This window comes from Lampetra fluviatilis, chromosome 49 (genome assembly GCF_964198595.1).
Source record: "Lampetra fluviatilis chromosome 49, kcLamFluv1.1, whole genome shotgun sequence".
NCBI classification, from domain to species: Eukaryota; Metazoa; Chordata; class Hyperoartia; order Petromyzontiformes; family Petromyzontidae; genus Lampetra; species Lampetra fluviatilis.
In genome coordinates, this window is record NC_136323.1 from 2,766,495 (window position 1) to 2,783,049 (window position 16,555).

General features: G+C 48.4%; 1 protein-coding gene across 1 annotated transcript; it reads right to left on the reverse strand.

Annotated features, from left to right (window-relative positions):
• Positions 1-3,720: 3,720 nt before the first annotated feature.
• LOC144948441 (uncharacterized) lies at positions 3,721-13,632 on the reverse strand. The gene is made up of 10 exons (XM_078877913.1): positions 13,502-13,632; positions 12,837-12,864; positions 11,976-12,231; positions 11,543-11,693; positions 10,645-10,702; positions 9,415-9,562; positions 8,901-8,997; positions 8,158-8,288; positions 7,277-7,372; positions 3,721-6,073 (listed from the first exon to the last, which is right to left on the reverse strand). Exons 1-10 carry the CDS (start codon positions 13,518-13,520, stop codon positions 5,399-5,401), a joined length of 1,659 nt encoding a protein of 552 aa, XP_078734039.1. The 5' UTR covers positions 13,521-13,632; the 3' UTR covers positions 3,721-5,398.
• Positions 13,633-16,555: the final 2,923 nt, after the last annotated feature.

Here is a 16,555-nt window from a genome sequence, read left to right on the forward strand (position 1 = left end):
GGAGAGTGGGAGGGGGGGGCGGCGCGCGCTCGCGGGGGGGGGGGGTGCTGGGAGCTGCCCACAAGTAGTTGGGGGTTGGGGGGGGGTGTTGCACAGAGTTGGTTGAAACTTTACAAGAATAAACCGAGCGTGCAGGTTTTTTTTGCCTCGCCACTTTGTTAACACTGGCGTGGCGTTCCCGGGGTCGGCCGCGTGCCGAGCGTTTGTTCTCGCGAGCTTTCGTCGCCGCCGCCGCGGGCGTTAAAAGTGGTGAAGTTACTTCAACTCCGGGCGATGCCCACAGTAGTGGCGCGGTGGTGTAAAGCTCGAGAGAGGAGATGGGCAACACGTGGCCTTGTCCAGAAGGCTTGTATACTTTAAAAGAGTACGTCTGTGGCCGAGTGACCGAGTGCAGTTGTGGCAGTCGTGAGGGGGAGGGCGTGCGTGCGTACGTTCGTTGCGTTGGACCATTTCTCGTTTAGCGATCGCCTCGGAAAGCGGCAGTTATGTCAGGCAGTCTGTCAACTATGTCTCGATGTTTAGTGGGCGCACGTGGTGCCGACGAATCTTCCCTCGCCCCTCGTATTTAAGCTTCAAAGCGTGGGGGGTGGGGGGGGAGGAGCTCCATGAATAAGCGTTGTACGGTCACAACCGTGGCGACGCCGTTTCCTCCGCAGCACGTGCCAGCCGTGTGTGTGTGTGTGCTGCCCTCCGGCCGCAAGCGTCCGCCCCGTCCTTCCTCCCCGTGCAGTTCTCACAATGTGGTTGTTGGTGTTTTTGGCAAGTAAAGCTTTCGGGCAACAGCAGCGGCGGCTGTTTGAATTCCACCTATTTTCAGTGGGGCTCTCTCGTCTGAGAAAACGTAGGTGTTTCTATCGCCGTGTATTGCAGGTGTACGGCCGGCTAGCTTCTTTGTTTTTCATGTTTCTCGTGATAACCCGAAGGACCCCGTGATGGGAGATTGTGCAGCATCATTTACGCGCAACGCACGTGTCCGTGGCGATGTGTGATCGCCGTCAGTTTTTTTGTGAAAATTGGGAAAAGGCGTAGAAAGTGAAACCTTTTGATTGACGTTCGTAAAGTCCATCTTTTAAAATATTTAAGTGACGGAGGATGTAATGCCACCCAAAGGAAGGTTTATTAAAAAGGACAAGGTTTTTTGTTACTTGGTCTGAGGCCGTTGCTTAGAGAGCCATTTTTAAACGCAAGTGTGTGAATTAAGCGCCCTTGATTGTGCAGCTGTTCCAACCGAGGGCTGTTTTCCCCTGTTGTTACTTTTCATTCAACTCTTGATAGATATGATTGCATTTTTTTAATATAAAAGCATTTACCATCTTCCATTTGACTTTTCATTCGGTGTGTGCTGGGTCCGAGTCACTTTGTACAATTTTAAGTTTCGCCCAAAAGGGTTTTTTTTTTGCTTGCTGGGAATTATGAAGTTTTTTTTGTATTAGTACATTTTTTTTTAGCTTTTCACACCACGCTTAAACAAATGCTTCCACTCCCAACTGAGCCTGAAATGGGGGAGGTCGAATTGTCCGAAATAAAATGTAATTCATATACACAGCGGAGAGGCGACAGTCGTTATTTGCCTGGTGTTTTTGCGGAGACTGCCATATTTACCTGGCTTTACCCCCCCTGCCCCCCCCCATTTGCCGTTTTAATTGCAAGTGTCACGTGGTAGTTTTAAATGAATTTGTAAATGTCTGATGATTAACTGTGTTTAGTTTTTGCAGATTTCCCATCCCAAGGTTAAAATAACAATAAAAACTGAAAAATCTAATCCCTGTGAAGTATACTTTTTCAGCCACTTTAATGAACTTGATTAGTTAATGCTTAGTCCTATGACAAGGGTCATGTATGTGGACTTTAAGGAACTAAATATGAAACTGAAAAGTTCGCAAGCATGGAATTGATGCACACTTGGAATTCCACTAAGAGTTTAAAGACAGGATCCGATCAAAATAAGCAGGCTTGGTGAGGACCTTCCGACCTTAGTTGTTATTTTCGTCATTAACCAGTTTAAGTCATAACTGGCTGTGATGTTCCCATCCTGCTACCTTCTGATGTTATTTTCGGTTAAATTTTTCACACCAACACAGCCACTTAAGAGGCTGTTCCTGATGGCGACCGCTTGTGTTGCGATTGAAACGTCGTAGTTTTTTTATTTTCTTTGAACCTATCTACGTGACTTTACCGAAAGACCCAAAGAATATGAATTCCTGCAGTCACAAAAGATTTAAGGTAGAAGGGGTTAATAGCCAGCGGTTGAAACGAATGGAGTGGCAGTCGAAGACTGAGGGCTTACACTCGCGTATCCTCTGCGGGGCTCCTCACTGGTGCAAGCTACACCTGTGGTGCTGTTGGCCCTCGTGGGGTTGAAGTGCTGGCATCGTCAGCCCTGTGCAGTGCCTCTCCCCTTGAACTTGGAGCAGTAGCCACGAGGTGGCGCTCTTGCACTGCATACAATACGTATGTTTAACTTCTTTCGCACTCTACGTAGCCAACCGTAAATCAGAAAATGGAGGAATACGATGAGTTTTCAAGCTCTTTTTTTTCACATGTCCAGTACGTCCAACAGCGCGATGATTTGTGGTGGCACTCAATGTTCGTTTCCCCCGCACGGCTGCTCAGGTCAAACGTGCGGGCCGTGTCGTGTCCCCATGCAGCGCGCTAAACCCTGCACGGAGAAGCTGCGATGGACACCAATGAGAAACTCCACGGCGCTTCAGCTGTGAAGTTGAGAACCACCCAGCATGGAGATGACCTCATCTGGACAAGTGATCTCCCACGTACCCAGCTCTCTCGGGAGCCGACTGTAGGCGCTTGCTCACTCGACTTCCAAGTGTGCCTGTGCCTGCTATTTGCCGTAAAGAGTCCGTCATTCTGACGGGGTCAGCGTAGGACAAGAGAGACGGGTGCCGCCCTTTTCACCTGATCCTAAGCACCACACCCTGTCCCATTCATTTGCACCTCAACTCGAAGACCTCATCCCTTCAAACTAGAGGGCCTCCCTGTTTCCGTGAGCACCACCCACCTGCTCATTCTGCCTGTGAACGTGCATGCCCTTATTTTGATGACCACCTTTACATTAAAGGCTTCCCTAAATCTCGTCATAGGGGCCCCCCCCTCCCCGAGTTACAAAGTCCCAAATCACTTCCCTTCGCCATTATAGTGAGTCAGTGGCTCTCGGGTGAAATAAACTTGGTAAAACTCCATCTGCACCAAAGCCACAGTTTACACTGCAAATTAACACGCTGAACTCTCTTATAAACAAGGCCAACTTGAAGTTTGTGCTGATTATAACCAACTGCTCAATATAAAAGTTGCAGGCTGTACCCCAATACGTTAATTCAATTTACGATTCCACCCATTACATTCATGTACCATTATTAATTATTGGTTAAGGGGCTATATGAATTCCTTTTTGATCCGTTATCACGTTCGTCGTAAAATTCACGTTTTTTCCCGCTGCAACATGTTATACCCGCAAATGTAATCATAATTGGTTAATCCATTGTACACGGTTATATATGATTTTAGACACTTTTGCGGACACACCAATCGGGATATATCCAAGGCACACGCTCAAATTATCAGCATGCCTACATTAATTTAACGCATCACATCGTTTGAATGATTAAATGTATGTAGACCTCAATGGCACACATGAGAATTCCCTTACACTAACAAGGCAATTTTGGCATCACACGTACATGCAAAAATCGTACACTGCACGCCAATGTTTTACATCGTTTATTATGCATTTAGTGATGAAACCCCGGATTCACCAATCACACAGCCCTCTCAGGGATGTGATGTCATTCTCCCAACTCCCTTTGAATTCAGACCACAGCAGAACAGGCCACAAGGTTGTTCGGGGCATAGCCAGTGCTCGGCTTGTCCACCTTACCATGTCCGAGGATGAGAGCGGGACTGACTCTCAAGGTCAATGTAAATATTGGCCAGACCAACACCTCCATTGCTTTCGATCTGTGGCGTCCGGTTGTCAATTGTCGAGCGGGCGGCGATGGCGTTCAGTCCTCAATTTACTTATTCTTGTACGCGGCTGGACCCAACATCTACGGTAAACATTTCTAAATATTTTTTGATGGGGGGGGGGGGGGGGGAACAATACCTACATCTTGACTTAAAGCTTTCGTGACTGCAATAATTTATTCTCTTTGGGTCTTTCGGTAAAGTTACGGAGGTAGAAAAATAATAAAACGTCATGATTTTTTTTATTCTTTTTCTATCTACGTGACTTTACCGAAAGACGTTTCATTATCACTTGTTTACAAGCGTAGTTCAAGCTGGACACGCAGGCTTTCGCGACCAATAGCATTATTTAAATATTTAACGAAACAAGATTTCTCCACAATTCTGTCGCCTGATGATGCTTGTCGGAATTACTGGCGAAACATCGTACTACAATTGCAAATGTGGGTTTAATCTCCAATACACCGGTGTGCTGTACTAGTAACGAATTGGTCACGTTCTGTTTACGTGACAAACCTTACTAATTGGCTGTCGGGTGGTGGCAGGTTTAACATTTATATTTACACAACCTAAACAAAAAACCTCATGGTACTTCAAGCTGTTCATTCCTCCACGCTCTGGACTGTGCGCTCCGAATTCCCCGTCCTTACCCTCCCAGTAACCACCCTGACCACACCAATCAGCTTGCACGGCTTGAGCCAAGCTTCTGGTTTAGTAAATTATAGTGTACGCCGTTCGTTTTTAAATACCTGTCCAGTTGTGGTTATCCATATTTAAGCATGAAAATCTTAAGTCGTGTTCAAAAGTGTTTAGAAAGTTTTAGGTCATAAAATAATTTCTTAGGTGATATTACGGGCCATTACGGGAAAATGCATTTCATTTTTCGTTCAGCGTTAAAAGAACGCAACCAAAACGTATGTATATATAATACCGAGGTGCGCCAATCATGACAATTTAACAAAATACATTTATTGACATTCGCTAAAAAAAAATCCACCTTTAGGATGCTTCAGCAAAGTACTCGATAATATCCGGGCCGGCAGCCGAACTTGAGACCAAACTAACGAGAAACACAAACCAAATCGTTCACAGCCGCTGTTTAGGAGGCACGTGTTTTCGAGCATTGGGCTGCTATAAATTTCCACAAGATAAGCTCCTTTCTTGAGCCATCATTTGTGGCCAGGTCGCTTCTGAAAAAGAGCCCCACAGCTCAGTGGGGGCCTTACCTGGTCAAATAAAAAATAGATTCTTGGGTCAGCAGCCACGGTTGACCTCTGACCCCGCATCGTCCTTGGTGGCCAAACGGTCCGGCAGATCACCGGCCCATGCAACTCAACAGAGCCTCCGTGTTTTGTTCCACACTTGGAAGCGGCACGAGGCGTGGCCACGGTGAGCCTCACGAGCAACGGGATTCTCGGCCCTAAGCCTCATCCTGTGCTGCATCTTCCTCAACCTCCTCCAAATCCTCTAAATCGTCTTCCTCACCCTCCGCTTCTTCCTCCATCTGCTCCTCCTCTTGTTCATCTTCCTGATCCTTCTCCCCGTGATCCCCCTCCTCTTCGTCTTCACCCTCCTCCTCCTCGTCCTCTTCTTCCTCCCCCTGCTCCTCTTCTTCCTCGTGCTCATCTCCCTCTCCCTCTCCTCCTTCCCGCTGCTCCTCCACATCCCCCTGCTCGTCTTTCTGTTCGTTCTCCTCTTTCTCCACGTGCTGTTCTTTCTCCTGCTCGCCCACGTCCGACTTCTGCTTCTTGACATCCGCCTCCTTCTTCACCGCCTGCGGCCTGCTCTTGACATCCGCCTCCTTCTTTACCGCCTGCGGCCTGCTCTTTGTCGTCGTCGTGGTCGTAGCGGAGGAGGAGGTGGCAGTGGCACTGCTCTCTTTGTCCGACTTGCCCTCTGTCTTCTGCGAACCCTGCGCTTTGGAAGCACCCTGCGCCTTGGACGCGACCTGCGCTTTGGACGCGCCCTGCGATTTCTTCGACGGACCCTGCGACTTCTTCATGCCTTCCGACTTGGCCCCACCGCCCCATGTCTCGGATGCCACCTCCTTGCCCAGTCCCTCCTCATCATCGTTATCCAAGAAAGCATCTTCCCCCTGCATCCCAGTGGCGGAGAGAGGCGGGGGGGAGGAGGCGAGACTTGTCAGAATGCGCAGAGTTCCACGCAACAAAAGCGTGCGGTCATTAAATAAGTAATATTTTTTTACTTTTTTAAAAACACGCTTTAATGAAATGTACCCTACTAGTAATGGAAGAACTCCACGACTCCAGGAAGTGGCCCCGAAGCTTGCCATAACGTAAGGAACCGTGGTGATTTACAGCCAACGTCAGTTGAGCGTGGACAATTAGACCCAAGCCGAAACATAACATATAAAAAAGATTTAGAAATATTTTTTACGTCTTTTTATGATAGAATATAATATTGTCATCAGTATGACATAAGTATACCAAGTTTGCAGTCGATACCACATTGGGAAGTGGGTTAAAACTGAGTTACAAGATTTGAGGATACGACGACGACAACAACAGAGTGATTTAATAGAAAGCGTGTCAAAATGAAAAACTACAACTGGACCATTGTACAACTCTGACTTGGGAGTCCCACTGAGCTTCAAGACTTTTGGAAAACGGACCATCCCCCATTTGGAGATCACGGACCGATTCTTTCCGTAACGCTTTTCCACATCATTGAAAGCGTCACTGTACGAGCTCTTTCCGACTGTGTCTATGGCGGGGGCATCGTGTTAACTCTTGTAAAGATTATGCAATTATAAATTAACGGTTAGCTTCAAGTTGTCTATTAGGGACACGCTATTATTAAAGTCAAATTGATCGAAGGATTTCTTAAAACCTGGGAGACACCAACGAGGACAGGACTGCTTTGGGCTGCAGGGTGGCGCAGTGGGAACGCTTGTGCCTCACAGCAAGCTGCTCCTGAGTTTGATTACCAACCCGGGTCGCGTTTCTGTGTGGAGTTTACGTTCTCCCCCTGTTCTACGCTGGGCTCCCTCCGGGTTCTCTGCTTCCCTCTCATAAGCTAAGTATAAACACACGCGGTGAAACCGCTATTGGCCAAACATCCCAATGCTGACAAAATTACCTGCAGATTACTCACAAAATTCGCCCTTTATGCAATATTAGCAGGACCCTGTCCCGAAAAAAAGGAGTCTTTAGGCTTTCCTGAGTGAAAAAAAAAATAAGATGAAAAATAAATGTGAACATGTAATGGTTCTACCGTGCCTGCCATGCAGTAAGGCTCGAAGCACCACGCGGCAGTCAGGGGATGGAGGCACGCTTACCTTCAAATACTTTTCGTACCGCTTGAAGTCGTTGGGTTTTGTCAACACGCACTTGGCAATGTACTTGACTTTGTTCAGTTTCATCTCCAGAGATGCCTGATTGTGAGTTTTGGAGGGGAAACGACACACACAACCCCACGACGTGTGGATCAGCCACTTACACAGGTGCCAACTTTTTTTGTTTATTAAAATGAAACCGTAGTTACACTTTAAAGATAAAACTGCACTTACTAGAACAGAGCAGGCATTTTGTGGCAAAGGATTTGAGTAACGTGCGTAAATATATTGAATTTTCAATTACAAGAGCTTTACACGTGATGGTAAGTCATGCATTTCCTTATCAACGTTTCGTTTCTTGTGAAAACCGATTCCATCCTAGTTGCGCTGTGGCCTATGACCAATGTGTTACAGCCCACGATGCTTAAGATTGAAAGATCGGACGATATCAGGCGCCTTCGCAGGAAATTTCGTCTTGGGAATTCAGTGAGTGGAGACCGGCCTCTACTGTCCCCACCCAATCTGTTACCAACCACGTTGCACTGCAGCAGCCTATAGGGCCCGTCATACACAGTCGTCTTCCTATCGAGGCACTTCTCCGGGCTCAAACACCGCTTGGCATCCGAGATCCGACACAATTTAGTCAGGACCCAGAGAAAAATCCACGCGAGCATAGGCAGAGAGACACGCAAACTGAAAATATACAGGCGACCTCCTGCATACCAGGCGAGGTCGTGAACATCTAGCCACCGTGGGGTTCCACGGTGGTGTCTTTCGAAGCAGCCGAGCGGCTCTGTCACCAATAAAACACGGCCCTCCGAGTAGTTTGTCTCGAAGGGAGGCGCTGCACCCGCTATCATGGCACCCACCCCACCCACCCTTACCTTGACGTTGGCGATGTGACGCGCGGACTCGAGGTGAGAGCGCAGCTCCTTCTCGAAGGCAGGGATGTAAGTGCGGCACGACGGGCAGCGCAGCACCTTCATGCTCAGCATGCAGTCCGGAAACCAGAAGCCTGGGGGGGGGGCAGAGGTCGCAAACGGGTTTTGATTCCTTACCCGTACCCGGCCGCACCAGGGTCGCAAATGGGTACCCGTACCCGATACCCGGCTACCCGTACCCGGCCGGGTATCGGGTAGGGTACGGGTACCCGATTGCAACCTCTGGGATGAAGCCATGTTGCAGGCGCGGGTGGGTTGATTCAAGGAACTTGAAAAGTGAGAAGAGACGAGACGTTGGGAAATGAGTGACAAACGGTTACTCACCAGTGACTCACGGCCTACCCGTACCCGGCCGCACCAGGGTCGCAAATGGGTACCCGTACCCGGACGGGTACGGGTAGCCAGGTACCCGATTGCGACCTCTGGGGGGGGGGGGTGGTCAGCGACAAAGCAGAGCGGGAGGTCAGGGTGGCGGCAGTGGTAACGCTTGTGGCCTCACAGAGAGAAGGACCTGGGTATGATCCCCGACTCGGGCGCATCACTGTTCTGCAAGGGTTTCTCCCCCCTGAATTCTCCGATTTTCCTCCCGTAGCTAAAAAAATAACCCATACACAGGTAGCTGGTATTGTCCAAGCATCTGTACGCGAAAATAAAATTACCTGAAAAATCACTGAATTAGGACAAACCTTTGAGAGGATCGATAGGCGTGTAGGCGTGCCCCGCCTCCTTCCCCCATTGCTCCTTTTTCATGACGATTTTCTTGTTCAGCACCTTAATCTTCTCCTGGTGAAGCACAACATGCCCAGCAGAAGAGCACAGACTCGGTCACCACGATCGCTCGGTCGTCCCAAGCACGTCCCAGCAACTCTCAACGTTCTGAAACGGAATAGCTACTCTTAATATCGCCAAACTAAAGCTGCGATGATTATTCTATGAAGTCAATAAAAATGTAAGAACTTCTATCGACTGCTTTTGTAGTGATTGACGACTCGGTTCCCTATAAATATGGCAGCCAACCCCCACATCCTCCCCCTCCCAAGGCAGGAAATCTCCCGACAAGCCACGTCCAACGCGACAGCGGCTGATGTCAACATCACAACCGAGCTCTGCCAACCGCCTCCCAACAAATGTGTATCCACTACCGCTCCATGTCACCGATCGCGTTAATAGCGGGCAGCCCCCCTCCCGTGTGAACCGCACATGCAGATAGAGTGAGAGCTTCTTCTCCTGCGGGAAGCCCTTGTCGATCATCTTGAGCGACGCCTTGTGCTCGCGGCTCTCCATGTGCGCGTCCATCTCTTTGTCGTCGTTGGTGTTGAACGTGCACAGGGAGCAGAACTGCAGATACCTGCGTGGAGTGGACGGAGCGTCAGACGGTATTTCCTATAAGATTCCAGAACCTACTCCGAGACAGCCAGTGCACAATTGAAGGCCCACTTGCAGCTCACCAATCAGAGCCTCCCAGAATTCTAAGTCACGCTGCTGGGCTCTGATTGGGCATGAGACAGCATCTTGTACGGGTATTTACATTGATAGTGCTCTCATTGGTCGATAGGCCAATCTGCACTCTTTGGTTCTTTCGGCAAAGTCACGTAGGTGAAAATAAAAAATAACTAAATTAAAAAATAACTAAATTAAATCACGACGTTTCGGAGGCAACACAAGCTTCCGTCATCAGGTGGGACAACCACTACAGCAATTTAGTTTTTTTGCTGTGGTTGTCCCAACTGATGACGGAAGCTTGTGTTACCTCCGAAACATCGCGATTTAATTTAGTTATTTTAGATTTTTATTTTTACCTACGTGACTTTACCGAAAGAAGCAAAGAGTATGGATCCTTGCAGTCACGAAAACTTCAAATCTAGGCCAATCTGCACATGTTTTTAATTAAGACTGGCTCCAGCTGGTTCTGGCTTGAGCAGCAATTGCTACCCTAACCAAGAGAGCACACAACAGTATATTGGGGTGGTCACAAAACCATTTGGGAGAGAGACAAGAGCAGAGATGACCACTGAAGAGCAGACCTACATTGCTGTGTGCAAACTAGTGAATGGACGCGTTGCTGTGCGCAGACGAGCTGCAACCCAGAGTGTAAAGGATCTGACTTACAAAACCAAAACCGTGTAATCAGTAGCGTCAAGGGAAAACCACAGCAAGAAAATTTTACATTTTATTGCTGTGGTTTTCACACCTGATGATTGCTTGTGTTACAATCGAAACGTCGTGAGAATTTTATTGTTTTATTTTTTTGTTTCCCTTCTACGTGACTTTACCGAAAGAACCAAGAATATGAATCCCTGCAGTCACGAAAGCTTTAAATCAAAATGTTGTCACCATCTTTCGTGGTCCCCCCACCTCCCCCGTAAATAACGCTTTGCCACCACCCATTTGCACTTTTTGCTACTCTCAACCATCCAGCACGAGCCTTACCGGTTCGCTTTGTGCTGATACTGAGGCATGATGTCCCTGTTCATCTGGGCCCAAGCTCCTGCGTTAAGCAGAAAACACACATTGACAAAGTGGCTATTCAAGCTCTGAAATACACAGCCAAAACAAATGTGTGTGAGCTCAAGCAAACAAAGTTAAGGACTTGGTTTCACATGGAGATGTCAGGTGGAGGGGGGTTTGTGCTACGGACACGTGCAACCATTTTTGTCAATCCACTGTTGGATGACGGCCTCCCCGTGCCGGGCATGTCATGGGACTTAACCAAACATACTTCACCACGATGGTCAGTGTGGGTTGGTGAAGGCGGGGAGTACAAAGCAACAATAGATGTTTCCGCATTGCCCTCTGCTGACAATCGTGTAGCCCTGCAGCAAACTAAAATGTGTTATACATTGTAGTCACCTAACAAGCATTACCCAGGCTCAACTGCTTAGCTTCCAAGATCAGATGAAAATGGTCACATTTCGGGAGATTTGGTTATACATTTGCCTAAATGCAGCATAACATAGAATTGTTAAATTAGATAACGAGCATAGGCTAATGCTCACCTCCGATTAACACGGCTGTCTATGTACGGTAGCAATGAAGTTCAACATACATACATAACTGCGTGGTCATTCCTGAGCCAGTGGTGACAACATTACCAGCCAAGTCAAAGAGATTGGGCACATTCTGGATGATTTGATTTTAAAAATCCATAAGCGCCCATTCATGCCCACTTGTGAATGTTTTTTTGACACAAAACAAAATAGGGGCTTTTCACTTCTTGAGCTGCATCTTCCGTTAACTCGAGGCCTTCAGGAGGTATCGGCCGGGCACCAAACAAGACGGCGGCAATCAGTGACGTTGGGCGACGGTGGCGATCGAGCCCCTTCCTCACCTTTCCCGTAGTCAAAGCGAGGCACCTTGCTCTGCGGACCTCCTGCGAACTCGTCGCCTCGCCGCTTGTTGGGGTACGGGCGCTTCCACTCCTGCCACTCGTCCTGCTGATACTCAGAGCCATCCGGACGTCGCCCGCCCTGCGGCCCCGACTAAACACAACGCAAGTAAGAAGGAGCCAGGCCCAGAGGTCGCAAACGGGTTTTGATTCCTTACCCGTACCCGGCCGCACCAGGGTCGCAAACAGGTACCCGTACCTGGCCGGGTACGGGTAGCCGGGTAGAGTAGGGTACGGGTAGCCGGGTATCGGGTAGGGTACAGGTATCAGGTGCCCGGTTGCGACCTCTAGCCAGGCCCCCCCCCCCCACACAACGCAGGTGCCTGGCACCCACGGCCCACAGAACATCACAGGGATATGTTTTCATCTCCCTCACCGGATAAGAAGGACCACGGCTGTATCCGCCGCGGCCTCTGCCGTACGATCCGCGTGGAGGTCCTCCATCGCCGTCGTTCCGCCGCCCGTACCCCCCTACGCCACCACCACCGTAGCCACGATCATCTCCCTGGCGACCCTGAAAGTACGGTTCGCCTCGGCCTCCCCGTGCCCCCCTGTGGCCACCCCCCTGGTTGTCCAGAGGGCCCCCGTGAAAGCGCTCCCCGGACTGGTTCCGAAAACCCTTCATGGGGCCTCTGAGGACGAAGAGAAACCACACACATTTCGATTTAAAGCTTTCGTGACTGCAGGGATTCATCTTCTTGGTTTTCTCGACAGACCTGTTCTTCACCTGAGGGCGGCTGCTTGCGTTGTGGCCGAAACGTCGTGAGAATTATTTTATTATGTTTTATTTTTATTATTTTATTATTTCCATTCTACGTGACTTTACCGAAAGAACCAAGACGATAAACCACACACAGTTGACACACTCCAGGGCTAGATATGGATAGACTGATAGTGTTACGTGTGAAGCACCCAGTATGCTTTACCAGCTGATGGCACGTGGTGCTTTGTTTTTGAAAAAAAAACATTGTAGACATTGAAAAACATTTTTATTTGGTAGTTCAGTGTCTTACTTTCTAGGCTCTGACAGACTCACAAAGCCTAGCTCATGATTAAATACGGGGTCAAGACTACTCTCCTCGCAAAGCAGTGGAAATGCAATCAGTCTTCTGTAACGGTCCCAAATGCCAACTCCCAAACATAGCCCCTACACACACTCACTCACCACCCCACTCGCTACGCACTCACCACACATGCAATGTAAGACGTGCATCAGTAAATTAATCAAGTTACTCACCCTCTCTGTGGCCGACCCCTTGCGTTACCTTGCATAATAAACACACGCACACGAGAATATTACACACATGTCGGAAATCCATGAATGCATGCAAACAAGAGCGTATTAAACTATTTCAAACACCGTACCAACAAACTCAACAGTGTACTGTGAACGATTTAGCAGCGCTCGCCACGGCTATAATGCTAATTTGTAACGCGCACAATGTTTTACTTGGCCGAAGGAAGCGACCCTCTCAAAAGGAGTAGCTTTAAAGAGCACTTCTCATCCATCGAACCGTGAAAACTTCCGTCAGGCTGACTGTTCTCTGCGTGTAAGGCCACGCGGGTATCATTGACCAACAATGCATTCATGAGTGTTGTTCTAAGCAGGCATGGCTTGACATCACAAACAGCAACGCCGCCCAGCACCATATTGTCAACAGCGGCACTCACAACAGAACACGCGCTGTATTCCTATGTGAGCGCAAACGTGTTGATACAAAAGTAATGCCGATGAACAGTCGATGGAGAGGTGGGGGCGGCATTCAATTCAATGGGAAATACAATTGTAGTTTGCGGCCTAGTCAAACAGGCCTTGCACCAGTCCGGTAGAGCGGCGATTCCACGCTCTGCAGTCCCGCGCGAATCAACCGCTGCAAACAGCAGGGCACTTGCAACACCCACCTCGTGGGCCCTGAGACATCGCTCCGGATAGCGCACGACTCTCGACGCGATGAGTATTGCCGCCTACGACTCGATAGCGAAGTTCCGCACACCAGGAGACAAATGGCTGCGGACGAACAGGAAATGGAGGAGCGCCGCACGCCCCGCCCCCCGCCGCCGTACGCCCCGCCCCCCGCCGCCGTACGCCCCGCCCCCGCAGCCGTACGCCCCGCCCCCGTCGCCCTACGTCCCGCCCCCGCCGCCGTACGCCCCGCCCCCACCCCCGCCGCCCCTACCGCAGCCCCCACCGCCGCCCCCACCGCCCCCCGCCCCCACAGCTCACCCGCCCCCAATCGCCCCCCCCTCGGCCCCCATTTACTACAATAATGAGCCAAACATGTCTGTGTGTCCCGCGCGTGACGTCACTAATCTGGATGACCTCAAAAACAGAATCACGGCAGCGGTGACTTCAGTGGAAGAAGACGACACTTTGAGAGGCGTTTGGGACGAATTCAACTATCGTCTCGATGTTGTCCGTACAGCAGGTGGAGGGCACGTAGAGCATTTATAAAATGGTTAGTAAAACTTAATAACTCATTAAACCGTTTGTAACTTTTTGTGTAATTGTGACATGTTGCCATCGTGAAATATACTGCTTTGAAATCGGGTCCATCTTTTTTAAACACCCTGTACATTTCGTGTGAGCCAGCCGCATTAAAATAATGATCAGCCACGGCAGAAGTATTGGTCCTGCCGAACGAAACGCGGCACAAACCCGAATTCGTATCGCGAGAGCTGCCTGCGTCTGCGTGGTTACGTTGCAGGTCCGTGCCAAGTGGAGACTGCTACATTTGGGTGGTCTTCATCCCGCTGTGGACGGATGAGAGTGATCACTAGATTTGAAGCTTTCGTGACTGCAGGAATCCATACTCTTTGGTTCTTTCGGTAAAGTCACGTAGGTATACCTAAGTGTAGTGATCACTTCTTCTTAGTTCTTTCGGTAAAGTCACGTAGAAGGGAAGTAATAAAATAATAAAAATAAACATAATAAAATAATTCTCACGACGTTTCGGCCACAACGCAAGCAGCCGTCCTCAGGTGAAAACCAGGTCTGTCTTATTTGTATTATTTTATTATTTCCCTTCTACGTGACTTTACCGAAAGAACCAAGAAGATGACTCCCTGCAGTCACGAAAGCTTTAAATCGAAATTTAGTGATCACTTGTTATTCAAGTTGAGCTCACCACCATCAACAACAACAACAACGCATCCTTTAAAGACAGCTCTTCAATGGTGCTGCTGCAAGTTCGCACGTTCTACCGCGTTAGTCTATGAAATTAAACGCATTCTTTGTTTGCGAGTGGGTGCAAAAGCATATACGATGCAATCCAATGTGGATTTATAGACATGTTGTGCAGAAACAGCGGGCATGTTTTTTTGTAAAGAGAAGTAAGCAGTCATGGGCAACGGAAAAGGGAATGTTTTGCGCCTGGACTGCAACATGTGGGTCTCCATGTGAGTCTCTGAATCTCTGTGTGGGTCTCAGTGTGGATCTATGGGTCTCTGAATATCTGTATGAGTATCGGTCTCTGTGTGCGTGTGCGTCTCTGTGTGGGTCGATCGGTTCGAATGCGATTTTGGTCTTGGGTTTCAGCAGAGAAACAGCAGAGGGCAGCAGAGAAGAAAGAGTGACCTCCCACGGCCGATTTGTCGATCTCAAGAGTCGTTCTGCTATTGCTCACACGGCTGATTAGTGCTGTATTTCCATGTAATGTAGTAACACATTGTATTGTTCTTCTTGGTTCTTTCGGTAAAGTCACGTAGAAGGGAAGTAATAAAATAATAAAAATAAAACATAATAAAACAATTCTCACGACGTTTCGGCCACAACGCAAGCAGCCGTCCTCAGGTGAAAACCAGGTTTGTCGAGGCGACAGCGTCGGAATGAAACATCACCATGCTTGGAGCATATATTTAAGCTGGGTTGTGGCCGAAACGTTATTTTATTATGTTTTATTTTTATTATTTTATTACTTCCCTTCTACGTGACTTTACCGAAAGAACCAAGAAGATGAATCCCTGCAGTCACGAAAGCTTTAAATCGAAATTTAAATTGTATTGTATAAGCAAGTGAGAGCCAATTCCCACCCAATGCAGGCGTCATTGCTTGCATTGCATTCCCTCCTCATGTATGGCTCATTCTAAAGGTCTTGTGAGTTATTGAACACCCTTCTGTCTTTAACGCAGCCCTAATGTCAAAAAATATAAATTCATCATCATCACCCATGGTCTATCTACTGTTGCATGAAGGCCTCCCCCAATTCTCACCACCCCTCGCGAACTCGCGATGCCAGGATCCATGTCCTGTGTACGAGCCGATGTGCTCGCTCCATCTCCACAGCGGCTGCACCTCTCACACGCGCTCGCTCCTTTGGCTGCTATTCCATCACCAGTCTTGGCCATCACTCATCATCCCTTGCGGTGGTGTGTTCTGTCCAAGGCCACGTGCTTTCTTTAACGTAAAAATGTGATACATCGTCTCTGTTCTCTGCAACGGTATCGCCTAAAGAAGCACTTACTCAATCAGTGCAACGACACGGAGATTTAAAAAAAACACAGACACTGACAAAATGGGAAAAAAAATCCATAATGGAGGTTTTTGGGTTAGATAGCATGAATATAAATGTGTCGCTAAACCCGCCACCACCCGACACAGCCAATAAGTAAGGTTTGTCACGTAAACAGAACGTGCCAATTCGTTACTAGTACAGCAACACCGGTGTGTTGGAGAGTAAACCCACAACGTGATGATGCTAGCTGTCGCCTGATGATGCTAGTTATAATTACTGACGAATCGTACTCGAATTGTAAATGTTGGAGTGGGTTTACTCTCCAACACACCGGTGTGCTGAACTAGTAACGAATTTAGTTGTTTTCATTTATTTTATTTTTTACCTACGTGACTTTACCGGAAAAAAACAAAGAGTATGAATCCTTGCAGTCACGAAAGCTTCAAATCAAAAATTAGTAACGAATTGCCACGTTTTGTTAACGTGACAAACCTTTAATAATTGG

What these genes read in the sequence shown, in the direction of transcription:
- LOC144948441 (XM_078877913.1), bottom strand. An exon ending in TATCAGCACAAAGCGAACCG is followed by an intron (nt 9,563 to 10,644) that starts GTAAGGCTCGTG and finishes CACTCCACGCAG; the next exon opens with GTATCTGCAGTTCTGCTCCC. An exon ending in GCCTATCGATCCTCTCAAAG is followed by an intron (nt 8,289 to 8,900) that starts GTTTGTCCTAAT and finishes CCCCCCCCCCAG; the next exon opens with GCTTCTGGTTTCCGGACTGC.